Source organism: Hesperophylax consimilis, chromosome 27 (genome assembly GCF_061612785.1).
Source record: "Hesperophylax consimilis isolate HC1 chromosome 27, BYU_Hcon_1.0, whole genome shotgun sequence".
Taxonomy (NCBI): domain Eukaryota; kingdom Metazoa; phylum Arthropoda; class Insecta; order Trichoptera; family Limnephilidae; genus Hesperophylax; species Hesperophylax consimilis.
In genome coordinates, this window is record NC_142862.1 from 8592521 (window position 1) to 8618802 (window position 26282).

General features: G+C 36.8%; 2 protein-coding genes across 2 annotated transcripts in view; one reads left to right on the forward strand and one right to left on the reverse strand.

Annotated features, from left to right (window-relative positions):
• Positions 1 to 26282, forward strand: part of inaE (inactivation no afterpotential E) — a 159663-nt gene that overhangs the window by 58642 nt on the left and 74739 nt on the right. The window lies entirely within an intron of this gene.
• Positions 13252 to 24648, reverse strand: LOC149410548 (uncharacterized). The gene is made up of 5 exons (XM_089647910.1): positions 24540 to 24648; positions 22506 to 22639; positions 21278 to 22111; positions 21035 to 21192; positions 13252 to 20952 (listed from the first exon to the last, which is right to left on the reverse strand). Exons 1-5 carry the CDS (start codon positions 24637 to 24639, stop codon positions 17946 to 17948), a joined length of 4233 nt encoding a protein of 1410 aa, XP_089504036.1. The 5' UTR covers positions 24640 to 24648; the 3' UTR covers positions 13252 to 17945.

Here is a 26282-nt window from a genome sequence, read left to right on the forward strand (position 1 = left end):
AAATACGCATTCTTATACAACCTAAGCCGATTATCTCTAGTCTAGCTTAGTACTTACGCCATCGACCAGCTTATGCTAATAAATTACACCCGGCGTTAGACGGGCTCGTCAAATATTTAAACTGGAGGGCCGCATTGAGAATTTTATATTGCAATGAATTATAAGCATTTTAATTTCGTTGTTATTTCTAATGAAGCTAACGATAGCTATAACAAAATCACAGATAAAATAATCATAGTAAAAACTGATCGAACAAAAATATTTTTGTACCACTTTAAACAATGCAATACTTTCATAAAGCTTTAAAATCAAGTTATTCGAGTTCAACTATAACAAGAAAATTTTCAAGCTGAACGAAGTTCAATTTTTATAAGACTGAAAAATTGTAAAATTTTTCGATTAGTTATATATATATTTACCCGAACTGAAAGCAATCTAGATGGTGTCTTGGATAAATATATCAATTTTTATTTTAATGTATGATATTTATTGACTTTTTTACAAGGCTGAATATTTTTTATAGTAGAATAACTTAATGAGTAAAACGTCAAATTGTAACTTAATCATTGGAAAGGTGTGAAAAAGAAAAGATCCAGTCGCAATTAGGAGTTGAACCCATTCAATCCAGGTATAATCTTGCAATAATGAATAAAGATAGCAGCCAAAAAAATTGCATTAAGAAAATGAAGATAATGTTGGTAGGTATCGGTCGAAATATAATGCAGTTAAAAATGACGTAGGTAAGTTGATATCGTCGAATTAGCTCAGTGGTCAGATACATAGAGATAGCAGCCTAAAAAAAGTACGTTTAGAAAATGAAGATAATGTTGATAGCTATCGGTCGAAGTATGATACAGTTAAAAATGACGTAAGTTGATATCGTCGAATTAGCTCAGTAGTCAGAGCACTTCCCCGGTAAGGAAGAGGTCCTTGATTCAATTTTTAAATGCGTCTGAACCTTTTCTCTTTGTTCTCAATGTTTAAACATAATAATTATTGGTTCATTCACAAAACTTTGATTATAACTCACTCAGGACGGGATAATCCGATGTAAGGTTTGTTTCACAAAACTTGAACAATTCATCAAATTTTCAAATAAAAATTCAAGTTCTGTGAAAGTTCTATACAAGTTATGTTATTAGGAATTTTTTATCGTGGGCCTGTTGTTTTACAGTACTTCTATAATAACAAAACTCGAGTAGGTATTTCACAGAGCGTGAATAAATAATATTGAAATATGATGAATTGTTCTGTGAAACATCCCGTCCTTAGACTTAGGATCAAAAAATCTCACTTAAAATATATTTTTTCCCGTGCGAAAATGCGCTTTTAAAAATGGCATTTATGTTAAAATGTGAAAACTGTAAAAAAAATGTTGACCTCATTGATATTCCTCACAGGTTGCGGTCCTTAAACTGTCTACGGTATCAAAACGTACGTGATCACCGGGTCTCCGAGGGATAATGCAGATAAAATCTAAATCTACAAATCACTAAACAATTGTGGACACTCGCTTCCTGGAGTCCATTGTTTATTAATTCAGCTTTCGCACGCAATTGTACATTTTTCAGTAGGATTAGGACATACCCAATTGGAGGAACGCTGTGAATAACGGAATAGGGAGAAGAGAGTGAGGTGAGGTGAGGGTTTAAAAGTACCTAAAAAGTACTAAAGCTGTTACCCTGGTCTCTTTCTCACAAATTCCACAGCAGACAATCCCTCATGAAAGATTGGTTTGTTAACCAAATCTAAATAGCTAGATACTTACCAATCATAAAACCTTTTTCTTCATTAAGACATAAATATAACATCAATATTCCTCTTTTTTCTACACAACAAATTCATAATAATTATATTTACAAAGGAATAAAATATTGTAATAGTCTTCCTGAAGAAGTAAAAAAAATGGTATTATTCAATAAAAAAAGGTTAAAATGTTTTTAAAAAACCTAACACTCGTTACATCGTTAACAAAATGCAGAACCATATTTATATTTTAATGTTACCACATCTATACTATTACACACTTTGAGATATTACTTTTAACTCCTACACCAAATTAGAAAGCTGGTTCCTCTTCTTTGGCGTAGTAGTTCATACTATTTACTGTAACAATATTATAAATACAAAAATATCTACCTTCCCTCTTCACGATTCTGGATGCCACAGTTCCACTGAATCTCATTGTGCGGTTATCTCATAAAAACTTCAAAACTTCAGCAATCAACGTTTCTAAAAATCTTAGGATATGTTATAGACGGTGACTGGATAACTCCTCAAAATTGCAATTCAACACACCTATAAAAAGTACTAAAATGTTATGAAAAGCGATGAAACAAAAACTAGGTTAAATAGTTTACATATGTAAAAAGTGCTATAATGTTTCATCACTTTTCATAACTTTATAGCACTGTTTATAGGTGTGTTGAATTGTAATTTTGAGGAGTTATCATGGAACCATTATAGACAGATACTAGAAGGGCCCCTCCACTTTCCCAGTGAGGGTGTATTGTTGTATGATTGTTTACTTCTTACGTCATATACCTGAAGACTCTATTTTTTATGATAAAACGAAGCTACATTTATTTATTATAAACGACTCTAGACCCTCCAGTCGGGGGCTTAGTATCACAGGGGCCTAGTTACAAAAACTGGTGTTTTGAGTTAAGCTTGGTTTTGGTAATGCCATAATTATATTTAAAAAATACAGTTGGGCATGTGAACATTCCAATCCTTATTTGCATTTATTTCAAAACTATGTTTTTGTAGATAGGCCCCTGTGATCCATAATCCCCGAAGTGTCCCGTGTACATATTTATACTCATTAACAAATATACAGTACATAAAAATAAAATAAAAAACAGTTTGAAATAATTTCTCCGGATCTAAAGAGAAACAATTATGTGAAAGTTTTTGATTAGATTTATATACACATATTTTGAAAATAATAAGAAGATATCCAGGGCAGTTTAACTAACTATCACAGGGCTATTCAATTATAAATATTCGTTATAATTAGCCTGGTAGCAAACAAATCAAACGCTTACCCCCTAAAACCAGTTCACCGAGAGTTTTTATGAAGAAATCTGAATAGAAGAAGAGTGGAGAAACTACTGAAGACACAGGAAAATATAGTGATTCTCGGTTTACTAGAAGGGATGCATCAGACTTGTGCTAAAATTCCTCATGCACGCTCATAACATTGGGGGAGGCGCCAGTGGGTTATGAGCTGACTGCTTCAGATTTTCTTAGTATGACTGATTGCAGGGTCAGGGTCTATCCACTCCCTTGCAAGGGAGAATTATAAATAAAGTAAAAACAGAATAGCTACGGCGCAGTAAACTTGTGAGTGTTAGTTAATAATAGGCAGATACCCATTGTGGATTTCTAGCCCTTCTTGACGGCCTCCGTGGTCTAGGAGTAAGGCTCTCGACTAGCAAGCCGGAGTCACAGGTTCAAATCCCGACGTGGTCAAGTAAATTTTATTAAAAATTATTTATAGTTTATTTGAAAGAATACTCTCGGTATATCCCTGGTGTAGGACTTCTATTCAGAATTGATATGTTGCTCGGCCGTGTTTGTGACCAGATCTGAATAACCAGGTACTTCCCCACCTTCCTCTTCCCATCTCCTTCCGCTCATCACAACCTTCAGTCTTACAACATACCCCAATTGTGGATGCCATAGTCTCACTGGCTCCAGATGGTTTGGAGCAGTTGGGACTCTTGTGCAGTTTCACATTTAAAAAAAAATGATTGGTTGAATTAGTTGGCCTGGCTGTCTATGGAATCCTCAACATTTTCTCCAGCACCACATTTCGAGGATGTCTATCCGCTTCGTGTCCACGTTTCCACACCGTATATATATTAAATGAATTCATCTCCTTTTAGCTCTTGCTTCTTCTATTTCCATCGATAGCCAAGACAGCGTTAAGTGTATTCGTCCCGGCTAAAAATAATCCTATATAATGCGGCGGTTGCTATTTGTGTCGGGTCAGAAAAAAATATTATTTACAAAACAACAGACCTTCAATGCTTTGATGCTTAAACTTACTACTTTGTTTGTGTAATCTTGAGTAAATGTAGTAGATTAAAGATTTATTTTAAGAACTAGATGAAAACCCGTCTGTAATGACGGGGAAACAAGAATACTAATCACCCAACCCAAAGAATTTCTTCAAATACTAAATTTATCGATAATAATGGTGTGGTCAACGAATGCCCGCTGCATTCATTCCCCGGCGGGATTGATGAGGTTCGCATGGCGACGCCTGAGGCCCTAGAATGGCTCGCAGACCTAGATGTCCCCCTCTAACCGAACAGCCGAGCTGAACTTCAACTTATGAGAATGAAACGAAGCTACCGCAAATGGCGCGAAACGCCGCATGTAGTTGCTTCGTTCCTGTTCCGATATAATAATAATAATAACAAAACATTTATATACCGCAGTGTTATTTCTCTAATATATATTAGGAATTTACTAAAAACTTAACGTTCATTTTTCACCGTGCAGAGTCCACGTCGGCTTATTTAAAACCCGCCAAATATTTCAATATGTACTAGTACATATTGAATTATTTGGATTATCAACAATTACTGCTTATTATATTTTTTGACTTGTAAACAACCAACTCTATTTTTGTAGGAATGGCTTCGTTAGTGCTAAATTTCCCACTAGATGGCGTCGAGACATATTATATCTACATTTGTTGGTGAAATATTTTGACTTGGTAAATTTTATTTTATTTTTTATGATACTAATGCTTATCTGTGCTGAAGATGTCATTTACCTACTTTTATAAAAATATTTGAATAATACGAAGCTAATATAATATACACTTGTTCTTAGTGTAGTTGTTGTATAAATAGATAATAAAATTAAACAAAAAAATCCTTATATAAACATTGATGCAATATGTTTAGATGAGCCATGGAGCGAAAAAATTGGTTCCGTTTTTTTATCTCCAACTGGCCTAACTCTCCCAACCAAAGATATTAGAAGAACGAGATGTGCTATGCGCAGTTCGTACTGAGTGGAATTGTTTTGCCGAGTGTCGCCGGTTTTGTTCGCCAATACTACTGCACACCTTCGCTTGCGCTAAGGTATCCGCACTAATACATAGAACAGATTTCTGTGCGTACACGTCCCGATACCGTTTAAAGTACCCTAATTAGGTAGTACTCCGGCTACGGTCCGGCGGCCAACATAGCATATCTCGTTCTTCTAATATCTTTGCTCCCAACGCTACTAAAACTAAAACTACCGAATTCGGTCTACACCCACCGCTTATCGCGTTCTAATAGTGGAACATTTTCGACGCGATATTAGTAGGCAGTAGCGTCTCTAATTGTAGACCTATGCGTATAATATAACTATATAGTATTTTTTTATTCCTAAGTATAACTACCTGAAGTCCCCGGCGTTGCCCAGGCTATCCGAAGAGTTTTTTGAAATCAAATTTTGACAGTAATTTTTTATATTATGTTGAACAGTAGGCAAATTTTCACCAAGAAGTATCACAATTGTTCTTTAGGGGTGGGAAAAGGGGATGGGGTGGTTTTTCGAAATCTCATGTAAACAGTGGCCGTCACTTTACTTTGGGGTCAAGTGTGCACAATTTAATCAATCTCGGAATAAAATTGTAGGTATTTATGAAAAACTAACCCACTCGTCACACCGGAACACTCTTCTTAATGAAAATGTAGATATACAGAATTCAACACCTTCCAATTATTTTTAAAATTCCTACTCGCTAACATAATAATTTGTCATGCATGAGTGTTTGTGTATGATGCTACAAACTCTCTAAAGCGGCGAGCTTAGGCGCCATGCAATTTTTATAGCGTTTTCATTAATTCGTCAATGCAACTAATTTTAGATTTTTGAGTCTCATTTCCACCTTGAGCTATGGAGCATTGAAATAATTTCTTTATAAAAAAAACAACTAGACTAGAAATCACTGTTCAATGATAAAAAGTTGTGTTTGAGTCTTTAATGAAGCCTGGAACAAATTTAAAAAAAGTGTTTCAATTCTTTAACTAAGCCTGGTAGCAAATATGTACTCACTATTCAAACAAATTGTGTTTGATTCTTTAAGGGCCGGAATTCCGATATTCTACCGATTTATATCATATTTCCCTTGAACACTTTACGTATCTAAGTTCTTAAACAAATATATGCTATTTTTCAAGATATTATCTGAATATATTTAGGGCTGAAACGTTAATTACATAAAATTCCCTCGATAGAAAAAAATTGCAAAGTATGCTCCAAAAATTATTATTTACACATTTGTTTCTGTTATATTACAAGTTACAGGTATGAAAAAATTCACATTGCTTCTTTAAATGCTACTTAAGATATGTTTGAAGAAATTTTTGCTCTACTGTAAATAAGTCGTGTTTAATTAAATATTTTCACAACTGTCGCTTACGCCTATTGCTTTTAAATCATATTTATTATTGCCCGCTCGCTCTGACTTGAAGATTAACCTATCTTTCTTTGAATACTTCATTCGCCAACTCAGGGTATAACTCCGAGAAAAAAGTGGGTCAGAAAAAAAGACACGGCAATCTCTATGGCTGACGTGTGACGTATATTTTTCACAAACCAGTGCGCACTTCATGCATGTTTATAGGCCGCTGTCATTGGCCGATTTTAGGCTAGTGAATGGGATTGGCTCCGAATGAGAATTATACTGTCGATGGTTACGCCTTTTTTATAGTTTCTATCCTAGTCGATGGTGAGTATGTCGTGTAGTGACGTATATTTTTCAGGAACAGACTTTTATCTATGGCAAACTTTAGGACACATGGGCTCAGTACGAAAAACCCGAAGATATTGATCTAGTGAGTGGTTCATTTATGCGCCAACTCGAGGGCTTTGGGGGCAGACGTGTCGTTCAACTTTCTATGATCTACAGACGTGCGATTACGTGCAAATATTTGAATCTATAAAGATAATTTTTACGCGTGTAAAGTTTATCAGTTTATAAATATTGTTTTTTCAAAGATGGGAAATACACGAAAGACATCCCGTATTTCAAAGAAAAAATGATATCTCATAAAATTATATCCTATCTATGAGAAGAAAAAAATACAATATTTGATTTATAAGCTTATATTTATTATAAACGATAATTTACTATAAAAATTAATAATTCATATTTTTATTTATGTATTGTGTAGTAAAAAGTTTTTATTTTATTTTTTTCAGAATAGGTACTTTGGGAAATAAAACTAATTCCAATGCATTAGAAATTACGGGGTAAATTTTTATTAATTTAGTTTTCTTGTTGAGGAATACCTATACTATCGTGATTTATTTGTGAATTAACTTTCTACGTACAAAAACACACGCGTCACTTCACAACTGCTCTAATGATGGACACTGTAACGATGTCCGAAACATAATATAATATGTAATAATAATATATGAGCCATCTATTCCAATACTCGACAGCCATTGAAAGTTCTGAAACTGTGGGGAGTTTAATTCAATTCAGTGATGTTATTTTTTATATCGGAAGGAGGCCCTGAAGAAAATAATTTCCCTCAGAGCCTGTGTCATCTTTGAGAATGCTGTGTAGAGGGTCTCTTTTGAGGAGGAGGGAGTGAACCTGTCCTGAATGTCAACTGTACAATTTCTACCCAGCATCAACTTTATTGTACGTTTTTTACTGAGCGTACCTAGGTGTTCTATTTTCAATAAACTCTTTGATTATGTTTCAATGAAACAGTGAAATTCAGTGAAATCTATACTCCGCTACAGAATGTTTTGCCCGAGTCTTGTAAAGATGTTAAAGCACGGAGGTAATAATAAAATCATTTGAGCCCTTTACTGTTATTTAAAAGGTCACTTGAAGTGCAGTTATAATCAATGATTTTATTTTTTTCTAGCTTCCACGAACAATCTGAAAAGGTATTATCTAAGGATTATACTCTTAAGGAGAATATAGAAAATGTAGAAAGGTGAAACGGATTTAAGATTTTCGATGAAATTATTGTGTTGTGAAATATTTATTTTGTTATTTATTACTTTATTTTTTTTACAGTTTATCTGATGTACGTGTCTACGTAAACAAGAATGTACAATTGAAATCCATATCGGACCATCCTCCTTTTGGATGCGGATTTGGAAATCTTAAAACATACCATGGACGTCAATGTAGCAGCGGTATCGGGGATGACTCCTGCAGGAATTGGACTTGCTGAACTGTCCGAGCTTTTGACGGCTGTTAACATACCCCCGATGTCCCAAAAATTGTTCAACAAGAAAAATGTGTTAGGACGGGTTGTTTCGGAGAACTTGAACAATTCTTCAAGTTTCAAAGTTAATTTTCAAGTTCTGTGAAAGATATTTTTAAGTTCTGTTTTTATTTCAGTTCTGTCAAGCAACTAGCCTATAATGATATAATAACAAAATTTGAATAGGACTTTCACAGAACCCGTAAATGAACGTTGAAATTTGATGAATTGTTCAAATTTTCCGAAACAACCCGTCCTTAGTGTCAAGGGAGCGGGAGAAATGCGCGTTAGTTACCATGACTGTAAATTTGACGCGACACATGTCACACTCCAACAGTTTTTTTGACGTTAGGCCAACTCTTTGCTCAGATTGACGATGAGATTTCCAGATCATATCAAAGCATGTTTAGGGTAGTAAGTTTATAGTTTAGGGTTCGTTCACCGTATTTATGGGAACATTTCGGAACCACCAATCCTTCATTTTGAGTGAATCTTGTTTTTGTGATTAAATTATATTTGACAATTTAAACATATAATATTTAGAGAAGTTAAAAATAAAATTGAAAGTTCACTGAAAGCTTAAACTATTAAAAGTAGTAATTTCATAAAAATGTAAATTAATAAAGCCCCTTTCACATTTTAGAATATAATTTTATGTTGCCTACATGTTTTATTACTCTTTATAATTATTGAATTGTTTAAATGAATAAATAAATAATTACAAAAAGGTCTTCTGATTTGTAAGTACTTAGGAAGCACTAAGGGTCTTTTTATCTATCTTTATAATATAATAAATTTGATGAGCATAAAATATAAGCGTGTATATAATTTATATAAATGTACAAAAGTAGATATTACATGTGTATAAATATTAAAATACTCATATTATACAAGATTGTTGGAGGGTACAGTGCATAAACTTCGGGAGGTGATTCTACTTGATAGTACAAGTAAAAAAGAAAAAAAACTTTTTTAGAATTTCAACGTTTTAAGATAGTTTTCGGGCAAAAAGGTTTATTTTTTTGTAAAGAAAAAAAATAATTTCTTCTACGGAAAATAAATTTTTGTGGAAAAAATGTGGAAATTGGAAAAATTTCCATTTTTTTTTACTTCTACTAGCATTTAGAATAACCTCCTGAAGTTTGAGCACTTTACCCCCGGACACCCTGTAAAGATAACCATATAAGAAAAACCTTATTGATATATAAATATTAATTGATTTTATAAAAGTAGCAACTATGTACCAGATATTCAAAAATATTACGTTTGATTCTTATGAAGCCTGGTAGTAATTATGTACTAACTATTAAAAAAATGGCGTTCGATTCTTTAATGAAGCGTGGTAGCAGCTATGTACCAGATATTCAAAAATATTGTGTTTGATTCTTTAATGAAGTCTGGAAGTAACTGTGTACCAGATATTTGAAAAAAATTGGGTACGATTCTTTAATAAAGCCAGATGGTAACTTTACTATGTACCAGATATTTAAAAGATGCAGATTTTCTTAATACATAATGTGGTCAGAGCAAATTTGTTTACTTCCTTTAACTACATAGAGATTTCACTCCCCACAAGGAAACTATTTTCGTATTAGAATTCGAATAGCCATATGTTTTTTATCAGCCTAAGAGGGTACATTATGTCCATGTCAACGAACGCCAACTAATTGGCTTTGCATTAGCCCAACCCAACCCAACAGTTCGGACCTAATCTTATTACGTTCCACTGTATGTCTGTTACACACACTGAACAGAAAATGCCTAGAAGTGTGAACTTCCACAATTGGAAAGAAAACTTATATCACCATTTTTCAATATACGTAAGATCTTTCGACCACTAGAATTCAGACAGGCCAATGATATCGCTTGCATATATTATATGCTCAAATAATTTCGATATTTTAAAATGTTTTGATAAATTTCTGCAGAAGTAAGGGAAATTTGAGCTTACTTTAGGCACACTGAACACACTTCTGTCGGTTTGTCTCTTCAGTGGTCATACCCATATCACCTTTCACGTGGTGTTGGTAATTTGTAATTCTTTGAGTGCGAACATAACCCCAATGTAGGTAGTTCTATATTATTATTTAATTTTTTTCCACTAACAATAAATTTCTATTATTATAATTTTTTTAAATTTTTTTTTAATATAGATCATATGGGTTACATTAATACATACATATTTTGCAAAATATAATATTAAGGTTCATAATTGGTCATGTATACCTTATCAGAAAAGAGGAGCTCTTGTGCCTGATAAGGGAGCCACGATTCTTACTTAGATTCAATCTAAATAAATAATAAATAAATAGTTCCTTCTGCGTGCGTAGTACGAGTGACATTTAAAACATTGAATTAATAAAATAAATACATAATACGTGTTGTGTGTTTTGAAAATATTGTAAAACACACGAGATTGTCTGAATTCTTGAAAAATCAGTACCAATTTAGAAAATTACAAAAAATATTTTCTGTTAAAAATATTGTATTATAGGTTGGTACTTTATCGCTTTCATTAATTATTCTTCACACAATCAGTTCCAAATTTGAAAATGACAGTTAAATGTTAGTTAAAATGAACCAGAGTTACACAGGACGCATAGCCTATGGTTGATTTATGGCACAGCCAACGCACAGGAAACGTTAAGGAATCAACATAACCCGTTAAGACGAGACAATACCCTAAAATAAAGCCAGAATCGTTAGTAATAATAATAATCGTAAGTGAGGCAACCGTGCACAAGAATATGCGATCATATGCTTCAGCTCCGTCATCCGATCCCAAACCCTAATAATTAGCCAAAATAATTTATGATGAACTCGTGGCCGAGTATTCGAGATGGAACAATTTTTCCTTGATTTATGTTGTTTCGAAATTTTTTAGTCCGATCGAAAACAATTTGTCAAGAAATATACTGTGGATTTCTGACGTTTGTACCCGTAGTAGTGTGCTGACAAATCCACTGTGGAATATTCGCTAATCAGTTCGTTAATTCACCGTACTTTTCCTGGTTTTATTGTATTTTGTAACATAATGACATATTGAAATATATATTTTTATTCGCTTGGCAAGGATGTAAAATAATATATTATTTGGTTCAATACAGTAACATTAGTGACGAGATGCTAACATTTTACCAATTACCCGCTTTTAAAATTTTAGAAGCTTTCTTGAAAAAAAAATTGAAAAAAAAGTTGCCCCTTCGAGAATAGTCACAGATTTGGTCCGTTTTCGGAAGACCCGAAAAATTAAAACTTCGAAAATTATTTTCAATATTTAAACCAACTGTAACAATAACAAATAAACTGGTATTTAAGTTAGAAGGACATTATTATTTTTATCGACTGGGGTTCTTTATTCCCCGAAGACCGATGCGGAATAACCTCAGCATCACATTTTGACCTCCATCAACTCTCCTTCACCAGATGAAGGAGAAGACGAAGTGACTCGATCTGAAGAGGCAGGTACCTACTTTTTAACCTGTATTTTCCCCCTTGCCTTCCCGCTAAGCATTGTAAGTGGGCAAAATGTTTGTATAAATAAGGGAACAGGATATTTGGTAAATAAACAAAAAAAAATTGTTATTAACAAATCATGTAAACAATATTTATTAGAGTAAATAAAATATAACAGCACAAAACCTTCTTAGTCGGTATTCTTTAATATGTTATCGTTAATATTAATGAAAAATAATAGATATCCTAGACTTTTTCCGTACGGTTTTTGTCCACTTTATCACTGTCCAGCCTGTTTACAACCAACTGGTTTGTTTTCTTGTCATCTCGATCCCCGTCTAGCCTGTCAACAACCAATTGGTTTTTGTCCTTATCCACGCGGTCCTTGTTTACCCTATCTCTATCTACCTTATTTTTGTCCTCCTGATCCTTGTTTAGAAACAACAGGTTTCTATCCTTATCCAAACTGCTCCTGTCTACCCTATTTCTTTCTCTCGTATCCTTATCTTCCCGATCCTTGTCCAGCCTGTTTACATCCAACAGATTTCTATCCTTATTTAAACGATCCCTGTCGACCCTATCTCTTTCTATCTTATCCTTATCCTCTCTATCAGTACCCAGCCTGTTTAAATCCAACAGGTTTATGTCCTCCCCCACACGGTACCTGTCCACTCTATCTCTGTCTACCTGATCTTTGTCCCCCCGATCTCTGTCCAGCCTGTTTACAGCCAACAGGTTTCTGTTCTTATCTTCACGGTCTAAATCAAACCTTTCTCTATCCGTGCGGTCCCTGTCCACCCTATCACTTTCTACCTTATCCCTGTCCTCCCCATTCCTGTCCTGCCTGTTAACAACTAACATGTTTCTTATCCACATTTCCTTATCCACACGGTCCCTGTTCACCCTATCTCTGTCTATCTTATCCTCGTCCTCTCGATTCCTGTCCAGCCTGTTTACAACCAACGGGTTTCTATTCCTATCCGTACGGTCCGAGTTCACAATTTCCCTGTTCGTGCGGTCCCGGCCTAAACTCTCCCCGATTGATGTATCCCTATCCACCCTATCCATGTCTGCCCTATCAATGTCCACCCTATCCCTGTTTACTATATCCCTTTCAACCCTATTTCTGTCCACCCTAGCCCTGTCCACCCCATCCACATCTAAAATATTCCAGTCCGCCCTATCCTTGTCCACCCTGTCTCTGTCAATCGTATCCCTGTCTATCCTATCCCTGTCAACCCTATCCCTGTCGACCCTGTCCCTGATAATCCTAATCCTGTCCTCCCTATCCCCATCTAAAAAATTCCTGTCCGCCCTTTCCCTATCCACCCTATCCCTGTCCACCCTATCCCTGTCTACCCTATCCCTGTCAAACGTATCTCTATCTGTCCTATCCCTGATCAGCCTGCCAATATCAACCCTATCCCTGTCCACCCTGTCCCTGTCAATCCTATTCCTGTACTCGCTATCCCTGTCCATCCTAGTCCTGTCCACCCTATCCACATCTAAAATATTCCTGTCCGCCATATTGTTATGAATAAGAATTTGACACAATGTTACGATACTTACTTAGCCCATAGATGCGTTAATAGGCTGTTATTGTGTGTGGTTTTTCTAAGTACATTATTGACTGTTAATATGAATGAATAGTGGGTGGCCAAGTTTGACTTTGTTGGTCTTTGAAGGCCAACGCGCCAGAGTCCCTTCCAGTGGTTGAACTGGAAAAGAGCTCGCCAAACCGACCTACCGACGGTAGAGCATAATTCTCCATTCAGGGCGGGGAAAAATATATCCCATCTACATGATGTTTGAAAGGAAGTTGCAAGGTTGTAGAATGAAAGTAATCTGGATAAACTTTGGACTGGCCGTAACAAATTATATTTGATAAATTTCACAGAGAAATACAAAAAAGGTGAAAACTTACCCCCATCGACCAGAACGTAGAATCTATCTACCCTGTCTAAAATAATAAGAACGTATTTAGTTATGAGGAACGAACACTGAGTGCCGCGAATGGCGGAGTAGATGAATCAGCCATGTAGCTAGAGGACGGCAGCATCAGGATGTGGCTGGCCGACGGCCCAGTGTGGTCCAGCCAGTAGGAGTAGACGGCATCAGAATGTGGCTGGCCTACGGCCCAGTGTGGTCCAGCCAAGAGGAGTAGACGGCATCAGAATGTGGCTGGCCTACGGCCCAGTGTGGTCCAGCCAAGAGGAGTAGACGGCATCAGAATGTGGCTGGCCTACGGCCCAGTGTGGTCCAGCCCTGAGTAGACGGTTAATCCGTAAGTTGCCCTTCCACGAAGGCAAGGTGGAACTTAATAATGCTCTGAATCAAAATGCACACGGCGAAAACAGATTATCGGCAGAAATAATCACCGATCGCTTGAATAAACTCGGATTACCACCATGGCCACGCATGGTAAAAACGTTTTCATTATTCACGCCACCCGGGGCGAATTCCACTCGCGGGAAATATGACTAGACTTCTAATCTCGAAGCACAAACTGAACATTTCGGTATTAATCGCAAATCCATGAAATAACTTTCGATTAGAGCCTCAGACCTCCAGAAATAATAATTGACCCCCCGACCGGACAGCCTGTCTCTCCTGTCCACGGCCGGGAAGTGCCACCATCTTGAATTTCTTCTCACTTCCTGTTAAAGTTCTAAGTTGCCAGAGCATAAACAATAGACAAGATAAATCACAGATTTGACAGGTTCTTACTTAGAGTGAAAATCGTATGTTATTTTCATAACATTACCCCGGTCGCCCCCAACGTGTTTGCCCTCAAACACAAGGAGAACAAAATAAAAGCCTGAGCTAAGAGATACCCTAACTTGGTCTGATGGGTTCCTAAAACATACATGATATAATAACATAAAAAAACGAGTTATATAGCAGAAATGTACTAAAAGTAATAGTATGCTTGCAAAAGGGTGCGCCACAAAATCAGTCGCGCCCATCATGCGTAAGACATGATGGATGAGTCTGCGGCGCATCCAATTGAAGTTCAGAGTATTAGATATAACAAAATCAGAACTTAGAAATAAAGACCTTAAATTGTACACAATTAGCAGTAAGAAGATACGTGGACGGGGCCCGTAATCACCCGCAGCATGTACGACGCTGGGTGATGTATTCTGACTCTCGTCTGGGACTACCGTAGACGTAGCATCTATAACAGAATAGAACTTAAAATTAGTATACAAATATTATCACTAAAGCATGACATCAATATACATCAAAACATTAAATATGCACAAAGCATCACTGTTCAGATTCACTTTTTTAAATAAGCCAAAGTAGGCTACACTCGTAGATGGTGTACCATCTGCACTTTATCACTGATTCTAAATCCATTTTGGAAAAGAAGAGTTCCTCTATAGAAGAGTATTCCTATCTAACTCCCTAAACTGGTCTCGTGGGTTTAGTTTTTCTGACAGTTATACAATAGAAAACAACATATAAGTTTATTTTACCATTGGTATATGAAATACAGGATATAACCAACCATTGTAAATGAATGGTGTTATGAATAGTCTTACAATCATCGCAAAAATGATGCCACATTATTTAGTAAACAACCATCGTTAAAAATGGTGCCAATAGAATTGTTAGCGACCATCGTAAATAAATGGTGCTATAAATAGTCTACAACCATCGTTAAAAATGGTGCCAATCAATTAAGTATTCGTCTTTTGTCCCCGAGGGTTCAATTTGTAAATTGTAGTATTAGTGTAACTAATTACCGAGGTTCTCACAGGAACCAATCAATCACTAATTTATTTTTAGGATTGATTTACATTTTTCAAATGATGAAGTTTTAATATTATATAAATTTATTAATATTAGTTCAGTAGTAACTTGTTTATAGAAACTTAACAAGAATTTTTTTTTGTAATAGTAAAGATACTTACATAGACAAATGGGCAATGAGACCTATGTAAGCACAATATATTTAAACTCGGAACATCTTGAAATACTGGGCGAATAATTCCATATGTTTTTACTTAAAGTAATACAATATAAAGGTATATGAACACAGTTCATATGATATTAAGCTTAGAATACAAGAGGATATGCGGGTTCATATCGTCGTATAATCCAAGTTGACATAAAAATAAACTTAAAAATAAATATGAGCTAAGTTGAACTGATCGTGACCAGAAATATGTATGTATTTGTGTTTCGAAGCATCTCACATTTGTATATATATTTTATAATCTACAAAATTTTAACTTATTATTTTAATGAGAAATTATACTCGAGTAATCAACTGGAGTAAAATTAATTTTCCGTAAAGGACGAACTTAAAAATATGTATATTTTATAATCTACAAAATTTTAACTTATTATTCTAATGAGAAATTATACTCGAGTAATCCACTAGAGTAGAATTAAATTTTCCGTTTTTCTTCGGCGGCGGTACCTCCACCTCAGAACTCGAGCCCGAAAGAACCCGTCTAACCAAGCGGAGCCAACTCTGCACTCGCACTTCCTCTGCGCAAAGGAAGGCGCGTGAACAGAGCGACTCACATTTAGTTTTTTTCCTTTTTTTTTTTGAATCTCCATATTTTAAAGAAGCAACCCTAGGTTTAGAGTTGTTGTGACTCTTCTTCCTACATTCCGATATATGATGCCCCTTTAATTTACAAAAAGAACAATAAATATTGTTCCCTGAAGAATTTGTTTCAGTATGACACATCTCCTTTTCTCATTGATGTTGTCTATTATTGTCGACATTTTGAAGTTTACTTATGAAACCGCAAGTATTGAATACAAAATGATAATAAATTAGCTAATGACGATAGCTATGAATATATTGCACTCCCGCGAGGCAAATATATAATTAAATGCACTTATAAGCACTGTATAGTATTGGTTGCATAACATAATTATCGAAACTTTCAAAGTGTATTATTATTTTGACAGTTGTTGTCAAAATCGCGATGTTTGTTTACGCTTGACATTCCTAGCTGTCAAGTTGACACATAGTATTGTGTTGCCCGTAAAATAAAATAATATTGCCCGTAAAATAAAAATAAATTATAATAATGCGTACAAATCGTTATTTATGTTGGTTGCACTGATGGCACTTTAATAAGTTCGCACTGTTGACTGACATTTATGTACCTAATAACATTTATAGGTTATGTTTTATGTGAGACGTCGAAACAACAAAAACAAATACACATGATTACTAAAATGCTTGCAACTTCGATTCAAAATCAAATAATAAGAACAAATACGAACCAACCACGTTGATGCGCCATGTTATGAATATAAATTCGGGGCGGGGAAAAATTTATAATAGATGCATGACGTTCGAAAGGAAGTTGCAAGGTTGTAGAATGAAAGTAATCTGGATAAACTTTGGACTGGCCGTAACAAATTATATTTGATAAATTTCACAGAGAAATACAAAAAAGGTGAAAACTTACCCCCATCGACCAGAACGTAGAATCTATCTACCCTGTCTAAAATAATAAGAACGTATTTAGTTATGAGGAACGAACACTGAGTGCCGCGAATGGCGGAGTAGATGAATCAGCCATGTAGCTAGAGGACGGCAGCATCAGGATGTGGCTGGCCGACGGCCCAGTGTGGTCCAGCCAGTAGGAGTAGACGGCATCAGAATGTGGCTGGCCTACGGCCCAGTGTGGTCCAGCCAAGAGGAGTAGACGGCATCAGAATGTGGCTGGCCTACGGCCCAGTGTGGTCCAGCCAAGAGGAGTAGACGGCATCAGAATGTGGCTGGCCTACGGCCCAGTGTGGTCCAGCCCTGAGTAGACGGTTAATCCGTAAGTTGCCCTTCCACGAAGGCAAGGTGGAACTTAATAATGCTCTGAATCAAAATGCACACGGCGAAAACAGATTATCGGCAGAAATAATCACCGATCGCTTGAATAAACTCGGATTACCACCATGGCCACGCATGGTAAAAACGTTTTCATTATTCACGCCACCCGGGGCGAATTCCACTCGCGGGAAATATGACTAGACTTCTAATCTCGAAGCACAAACTGAACATTTCGGTATTAATCGCAAATCCATGAAATAACTTTCGATTAGAGCCTCAGACCTCCAGAAATAATAATTGACCCCCCGACCGGACAGCCTGTCTCTCCTGTCCACGGCCGGGAAGTGCCACCATCTTGAATTTCTTCTCACTTCCTGTTAAAGTTCTAAGTTGCCAGAGCATAAACAATAGACAAGATAAATCACAGATTTGACAGGTTCTTACTTAGAGTGAAAATCGTATGTTATTTTCATAACATTATCCCTGTACACCGTATCCCTATCAATCGTATCCCTGTCTATCCTACCCCTATCCAGCCTGTCTCTGTCAACCCTATCCCTGTCCACCCTATCCCTGTCAATCCTAATCCTGTCCTCCCTATCCCCATCTAAAAAATTCTTTTCCGCCCTATCCCTGTCCACCCTGTCCCTGTCAAGCGTATCCCTATCTATCCTATCCCTGTTCAGCCTGTCCCTGTCAACCCTATCCCTGTCCATCCAGTCCCTGTCAATCCTAATCCTGTCGTCACTATCCCCATCTAAAATATTCCTGTCCGACATATCCCTGTCCACCCCGTCCCTGTCAAGCGTATCCCTATCTATCCTATCCCTGTTCAGCCTGTCCCTGTCAACCCTATCCCTGTCCACCCGGTCCCTGTCAATCCTATTCCTGTCCTTGCTATCCAAGTCCAGCCTGTCCCTGTTAGTCCTATCTCTGTCCACCCTATCCGTGTCAATCCTATCCCTATCAACCCGATCCCTGTTCAACCTGTCCCTGTCAATCCTATCCCTATCAAATCTATCCCTGTCAAATCTATCCCTGTCAAACCTATCCCTGTCTACCATATCCCTATCTACCCTATCCCTTTCCACCCTACTACTGTCCACCCTGTCCCGGTCAACCCTGTCCCTATCCACCCTATCTCTGTCTCCAATATCCCCGTCAACCATGCCCCTGTCCTTCCTATCCCTGTCCTCCTTGCCCACAAAATCAATATAAATCCTTTTCCTGCCCACCATATATCTGTCCACCCTATTTCTGTCAACCCTATCCCTGTCCACCCTACCCCTATCCTCATTTTCCCTGTTAACCATATCTCTGTATACCCTATCCCTGCGCACCCGATCCCGCATCAACCCGTTCCTATGTACCCTATATCTATCAATCCTATTCCTGTCCATCCTATCTCTGTCAACCCTGTCCCTGTCCACACTATCCCTGTCATCCCTGTCCACAATATCCCTATTGAATCTATTCCTGTCTAAACGATCTCTGTCAACCCTATCCCCGTCCACCCTATCCCTGTCTACACTGCGCACAACATCGCTATAAAATCTATCCCTCTCAACTCTACCTCTATCAACCCTATCTCTGTCCTCCCCGCTCACAATATCCCTATCAAATCTTACCCCGTAGGCCCTATCTCTGTCAATTCTATCCCCGTCTTCCCTAATTCTATCTTTCCTTCCAAAAATATCTCCATCAACTCTACCCCTGTAAACCCTATATCTGTGAACCCTATATCTATCCTCCCTATCTCTGTCCACTCTACGCCTGTCTACCCTATCCCTGTCCTCTCTGTCCCCAATATCTATATCATCTCTATCCCTGTCTAACCTATCTCTGTCAACCCCATCCCTGTCCACCCTATACTTGTCCTCCCTGCATACAATATCGCTATCGAATCTATCTCTATCAACTCTATCCCTGCATAACCTATCTATGTCAACCCTATTCCTGTCCACCCTATCCCTGTCCTCCCTGCCCATAATATCCCTATCAACTCTATCCCTGTCTACCCTATCCCTGTCAACTCTGTCTATCTCAACCCTATCCCCGTCCACCCTATCCCTGTCCTCCCTGCCCACAATATCCCTATCAACTCTATCCCTGTCTACTCTATCTCTGTCAACCCTGTCCCTGTCCACCCTATCCCTGTCCTCCCTGCGTACAACATCGCTACCAAATCTATCCTTGTCAACTCTATCTATCTCATCCCTATCCCTGTCCACCTTATCCCTGTCCTCACTGCCCACAATCTCCCTATCAAATCTACCCCTGTCTGCCCTGTCTCTGTCAATCCTATCCCTGTCCACAATATCCCAGAATCCCCTTATTCTGTCTTCCCTGCCCACAATATCTCCATCAACCCTATCACTGTCTACCCCCCTTCTGTCCACCCTATCCCTGTCCACCCTATATCTATGAATTCTATCTCTGTCCTCCCTATCCCTGTCCAACCTATCCCTGTCTACTCTATCCCTGTCCGCCCTATCCCTGTGCACTCTATCTTCTTCGCGGCCAGTCCTGGTGTCACGTATGCATTCCTTGTGGAATATCACAACTTCCCTCAACAACATGTTGGTGTTCCAAAAGACAGTCCTGTCGATCTCTCGATCAAGGGGGTATCCGAAAGCATTATCATCAATGGTGTTAACGTTAACAAAGAAGTCACGCCTGATGTCTCTGTCGATTAAAGTCCTGACAGTGACATCCCTGTCAGTGTCGCGTCTGCCATAGACCCTTGTATCCCGAACAGGAGTAATGACTACGTACAAGTAGAACTCCATTCCGCTCCTCTTTCCTCTAGGGAGAACAAGATTGTCGGGGAAGCCCAAGTGAGACCTGCTGAAATCAACTAAGCACTGCTCATTTCCACGAATGCAGATGTCCATCCTTTTGAAGATGTCATTGACTGTAACGCGATCTTTAACAGTAGTCCAGAACTCGCGAGAATTGCGTGTGACTGTGTTTCTGCCTGTCTTCAGTTTGTAAATGAATCGGTCCATCTCGAAGAAGTTGACCCTGTTTTCATTCATGTTCGACCTACGGTTTCTGCTATCGAATTTAGGTCCCAAGAAGATCCTCACGATGGCGTTAGTAGATTTGACAGAATCAATTTCCAACTTAAGATCGAATGGAAGGTGGTTAAGGCGACCTTTGCGAGCTTTGAAGTTAAAACTATCCCGCTTCGAGTCAACCTCATCGCCTTTTCGGTATACGGCGTTGGTGATATCAACATCAAGCGTGTCGAAGAATGTAACGAGTCTATCGACCTTGACGTCTGCAAGTTTGACTCCATCGAAAGCAACCTCGTCTCGTGTGTATGGACGCAGAGTTCTTTTGAATAGAAGGAAGTTATACATGAATCTCTTGACCAGCTGGTAGAATACAGGGTCACGGAGTGCCGTTTCGTATGTCTCCAAAACTGTGGGATTAACCATGAAACTAGAAAAAAAACAGATTGGTTACTTTTAGTCCTTTTTTACACTGAATTTGTCCGAACTGGAAATAAAACAAGTATACTTACTCATCAAAAACATCATCACCATTGCCCAACAGCTTTTTGGCAGTCAATGATCCAAGCACGTTATGACGCATCACAGGGCTATCTCTGTTTTCCATCATTATGTCACCAAGTCTCTCAATGTCTTCGGGTTTGTTCAGAGAAAGCCTCTTTCCGTTTTCCTGAAACGAATGTAATATCGATTATATATTTTTTTTAAATTCAGATGGTAGGTCTGAAATTTTAAAAAAATACGAGACAACTTACGAGAATGATAAATCCCCTTTCGATTGCCTCGCGAATACGTCTTTCATAGTCGCTGACATCTGTGAGTTCCCAAAGGTTATCTTCAGTATAGAGGTCGAAGTTATTAGGCCTTGAAGGCATTTCCAATCCGTTGAACTGTCTAAGAAAAGACTTGAATCCAGTCCTAATGGGACGGTCCCACATGAATCTGGGGATTTCTTCTAGATCGTTTGAAAGCCTCTCCATGTAGTAACGAGCTAAGATTTGCTGATGGGTGTAGAGGAAGAATTCACCTCTACGATCCCTGGTCAGTCCAAACTCTTCGGCACTCATCCAGAATGGGTACGTTGCGTGGAAGTAGAAATAGTAGGTGTTGAGACCAATGTCCTCCGTGAAATAGGTCAGCGCATTTTCATCGTTTGTCGGCGTGTTCCATTCACTGTTGTCGCTCTTAATGTAGAAAGTGTTGTCTACTTGACGCACTCCCAATAATCTAGCGAGTCTAGGGTCGATTGATCGTGCTTGCGTTTTAAGACGGCGTGCCTTCTCAATAACTTCGGAGTTTATGAAGTAGAAGGGGTAGATTTCAGACGGTGGAGGAAGAATCATTCCTTGGGTGTCTCTGCGGTGGATGACCGCCACTGTCAAAGCATACACAAACATGCCCTCGTTGATATGGTCGCGAGCCCAGCAGGCAGTTCTGTAGAAGGTGTCAAAGTCTCTGGCGTAGAACAAGACATGGAAGAGGCTCACAACATCGTCTCTTTGTCTATCGTTGGTGACGCTGAATATTTTGTTTCTGGGCAGCAAGCCCACACTCCGTCTACGAAGGAATTCCTCGATTGCTCTGGTGTTCTGAAAGGAAAAAACACATTATGACGTATACCTCTTGCCATACCTTCTCGGAAAATTGTCTCGTCAAGAGATTCAGCAAACCATTCCTGGGACGAGAAAACCACGAGTGCTACATTTTTAGTCTCATGGTTCGTACATCATGTGACTCGGGCACAATAACACCGACACGGATCAGAGAACAGGAGCGGTAACGATATTAGGCAGTGTAAGAGAGACAAAGCGACATCCGTTTCCATCCAAATCTACATGCAGGGCATTTCTAGTGTGTATTTTCTGGTCACTGAGTAGAGCCGAGAAAAATATTGAATATTTTTCCTGAGCTTCGTGTTGCATCTGCTTGGATGTCTTGAACCGAATTATTAAAAGGAAGTAGGTAATTAATGACTGCACTCACCGTATATCTATCAACATTAGACTCAATGCGGTATTCCTTGGAGATTCTCCTCTGGTCTTCATTGACGTTGAGGGAGTGAATTTGACTCAAAAGCCTGACTATGTCTCTGTTGCGAACAATGAATTCCTTGTCAGCTGAAAAAACATTTACTATAATTCTGGTTCATGTAAAACGGTGTAACAGTATCCATAATTAGTACGCTGATTGAGGAACACCAATTTATTAGTCTACGGGAAGGGATAATGAACTGAATGAGTTGAGTAAATGAGTATGAGCAACAAAGAAGGTCAATATTACTGTTGATAATTTTGAATGGGTCTGCAAACCTTTTTATTGTATAAAACACAGATACAGACTGATTAACAAGACAATAAAATATATTAATAATAATAACTGAATTCGCTTTTATCTTTCACTGTTTCTCATAGATTAACATAGCAGTCAATAAATAAACTTATACATGTTTTTTTTGTTATTTTTTTTTGGGGTATTATGCCGTGTTGCGCTAACTCCTTCTTTAGCCAACGTTTTGGACAGCATTGCAGTGTCCATCATCAGGGCAGATGTGTTATTTGCAATGCTGTCCGAAACGTTGGCTAAAGAAGGAGTTAGCGCAACACGGCATAATACCCCAAAAACAAATAACAAAAATACTTTTGGCCGTGAAAATCTTAAATCATAAACTTATACATGTATTTTTTTCATACATTTAAGATTAAAAAATAATTTTTTTGTAAAAAATTATCTTACACGGCAAAATGAGAGGAAGTATAATAAAATATTTTAAAATTTTGAAATTTTAACAATTCAAAAATCAAATTAACTCCCTGAAATTGCATAATGATTGCATCCTTAAGGCCCCGCAGTAAGCGTTCAAAGATAGTTTGAAAGGGAGACATGTAAACACGAATGTTAGAGGGAGCGCGCTTATAATTAAAAAAAAAACAATAATAACTAAGCGAAAATGGTGAAAATATTTAATAAAACGATAGTTTACAAATAATTTTTTTTTAAAAAGACGTTTTTTTTCAAAAATGTTAAATAGAAAAAGGAGAAAAGTACAAATTAAAAACGGAGAAAAAAGAGTATGAATGATTTATTAAAATCCTGTTTAAAACAGGATAGCATGCCATTTCCTAATAAACTTTTAATATATTAATAATATATCGGAACACGTGTTCACGTGTGTCCTGATTACAATGATGAAATGCGAAAATATTGGAATTTTCATGAAAATCGCCATAAAACATTCGTGTTTTTCTGATAGTTTATTTGGAAACCTGTCAATCCATTCGTTAAAGGCCTGCAGTCTCGTTATTAAAATATATACGAATAATTCATAATAAATTAGCAAATATTTTACATCAGTGTGTTTTCTCTGTGTACAAACGAGGCATGTCAAAGTTGTTGTTTTTTATAGGAAAACATATTACAATTTTCTACTAAAAGTTACTATGTGTATCAAAAAATATGTCGGAATCGTTTGGGTTTTGATTAAACAATTCGCACATTATTCTTCAGGGGGCTATTTTGTATCCTTCGGTTTAACAAACCAGTAAGTTCGTGGTTTAACCTTTCCTTGCCGGTGCTATCAACTGAGTGAACATCGGCTCTAATTAATAAAATATCTCTGTAAATATTCTAAACACAGAGTTCAAATTTTAGTTATTCCTCCGCAATACATTTATGTATTGCATTAAGTAATTACAACATATAAATATTTCCCGAGTGTATAGCACCGGAGGACGAGGAATTTTTTAACACCGTAAGGGAATTGTTAATGCGGGTTTGTGACGTGGCTAAACCGGCGTCAGGAAGGTTTAGAAAGATACAGAGTAGGCCTCCTGATTGGGTCGATCAAAGTCTTTGCAAAGTTTTTCGAAAGAAGAAAGATTTAAATTTAATTCAATCTCAACATAAATGAGTAATTGTGCAGCTATATGGGTTTCAAAATATTTTGATAAACCAAATTTTTAAAAAGCATTTAAGAAAATCTAATTTTAATATTTAGAAATCACAAAAAAATGTTCTTACCAATTTTTTCCAATCTCGTTTCGACCACGGTCCCAGATTCGAGGATGCTTCTGGCCGAAGCCGCCACCAGGAAAACGAGAAACACGAAGCCAAACTTCATCTTGCTCTTTGCCACTAACTATTGTGCCCTCTGCCAATTCAGAGCATATTATATAGCAAAAACTTATCACCGTCTACAGCCGGTGTATCTGAAATGTACAATATTTCGCGACCTGTATTTATCAATAATTTGATTAGTTGCATAGTGCATCGTGGGATGGACAACCCTTGGCTAAATGTATCGCTGCCGATTGCTACCATTAAATTTACATCCCATTTTAACCGTTCTTCCACATGAAGCCTTTGGCATACAGCTTAATTTTATTTATTTATTTAAACGCCCATAGGGCTTTTACCTATAACAATGTACATCTTTATTTTTTAGTTATACAGATTACATATAAAAATTTTAAAAAAAAAATCAGTGTTAACAAAATACAGGTTACATAAAAAAATATCAGAGTTGACAAAATATGTTACATAAAATATAAGAATTTTAAAAATATAGGTATGGATTGAGTAAGTTAGACGAAAAATATAAAATCTGCCAAAATCCACAAAATCAACCATAATGATAATAAGAAAGTATAACAATAGTTTACAAATTATGTAAAAATAGTTCGCACATACTCCGTTTAAAGTTGGCCAAGTTCAAATTATTGTCAAATACATTTATATTATTTAAGTATTTGTTACCAAGACTGTGTAAACGTTGTATTGGAGAGTGAAAACTATAGTTGGAATGAGATGTATGTATGTAAAATGTTGATATTTGCCTAGTTGTTCGTGTAGGTATGTGTAGATTTATTAAATGCAGGAGTTCACAACAATCGAATTTAGAGTTCAATAATTTTAATAAAAAGGTTAGGTCGTTTATTTTTCTTCTGTTTTCTAATGTCGGAATATTTAAATGATTCAATAATGACTGGTAATTTATATGTTCTAAAGGGATGTTAAGTTTAAAAATTTTTTAAACCTGGGCGTTTATTGACATCAATATTTGTTTACAAATTATGTGCGCTACCCGACTCACTAGACAATATCTGTTCTGAGCCGGGTAGCAGTATCTACCATTACATATATCAATAATAATAAAAGTGAATAAAAATACAAAGTAAATAAATAAAAATACAAAATACAGGAAAAAGAAACGTAATTAAAAAATAAAAGATTACCTAGATAAAATAATCTAAATATAAATTATTACATACATATGTAACAGTAATTGAACATTTTTTGGTGTGAAAGTTCTTATTTTTTTTTTTTTTTTTAATATGTCATAAAAATTAGCATGGAAGGTTTGCAAGTAACTTGTTAATGCAATTTCTTTTTTTGTTCATTAGCCACGTATTAAAGTTTTATATGTACATTTTCTGTTGATTTGAGTTGTATGTTGTGTTTCTTTTAAGAAAATATTGAATATGGAAGGTGCGAGGTAAGATTCATGTTTTTTTAGCAAGAGTGGATTTAATTTTTGGCACTTGTAAATGATTGTTAGATTTAGCTCTAGTGTTCTGGGAGTGAGATATGTGTGAAGGTGACGATTTTATGCAACTTGTATGAATAATTTTTTTTATGAATAGCTTCCTGATATCAAGTATTTTATTTTTAATTAAAAGATTTTCAGTGGGATAAAGATATGGTTTTTTGAACATAGTTCTAATAAGTGCTTTATGAGCTGTATTAAGTAGCTTGATGTATGTG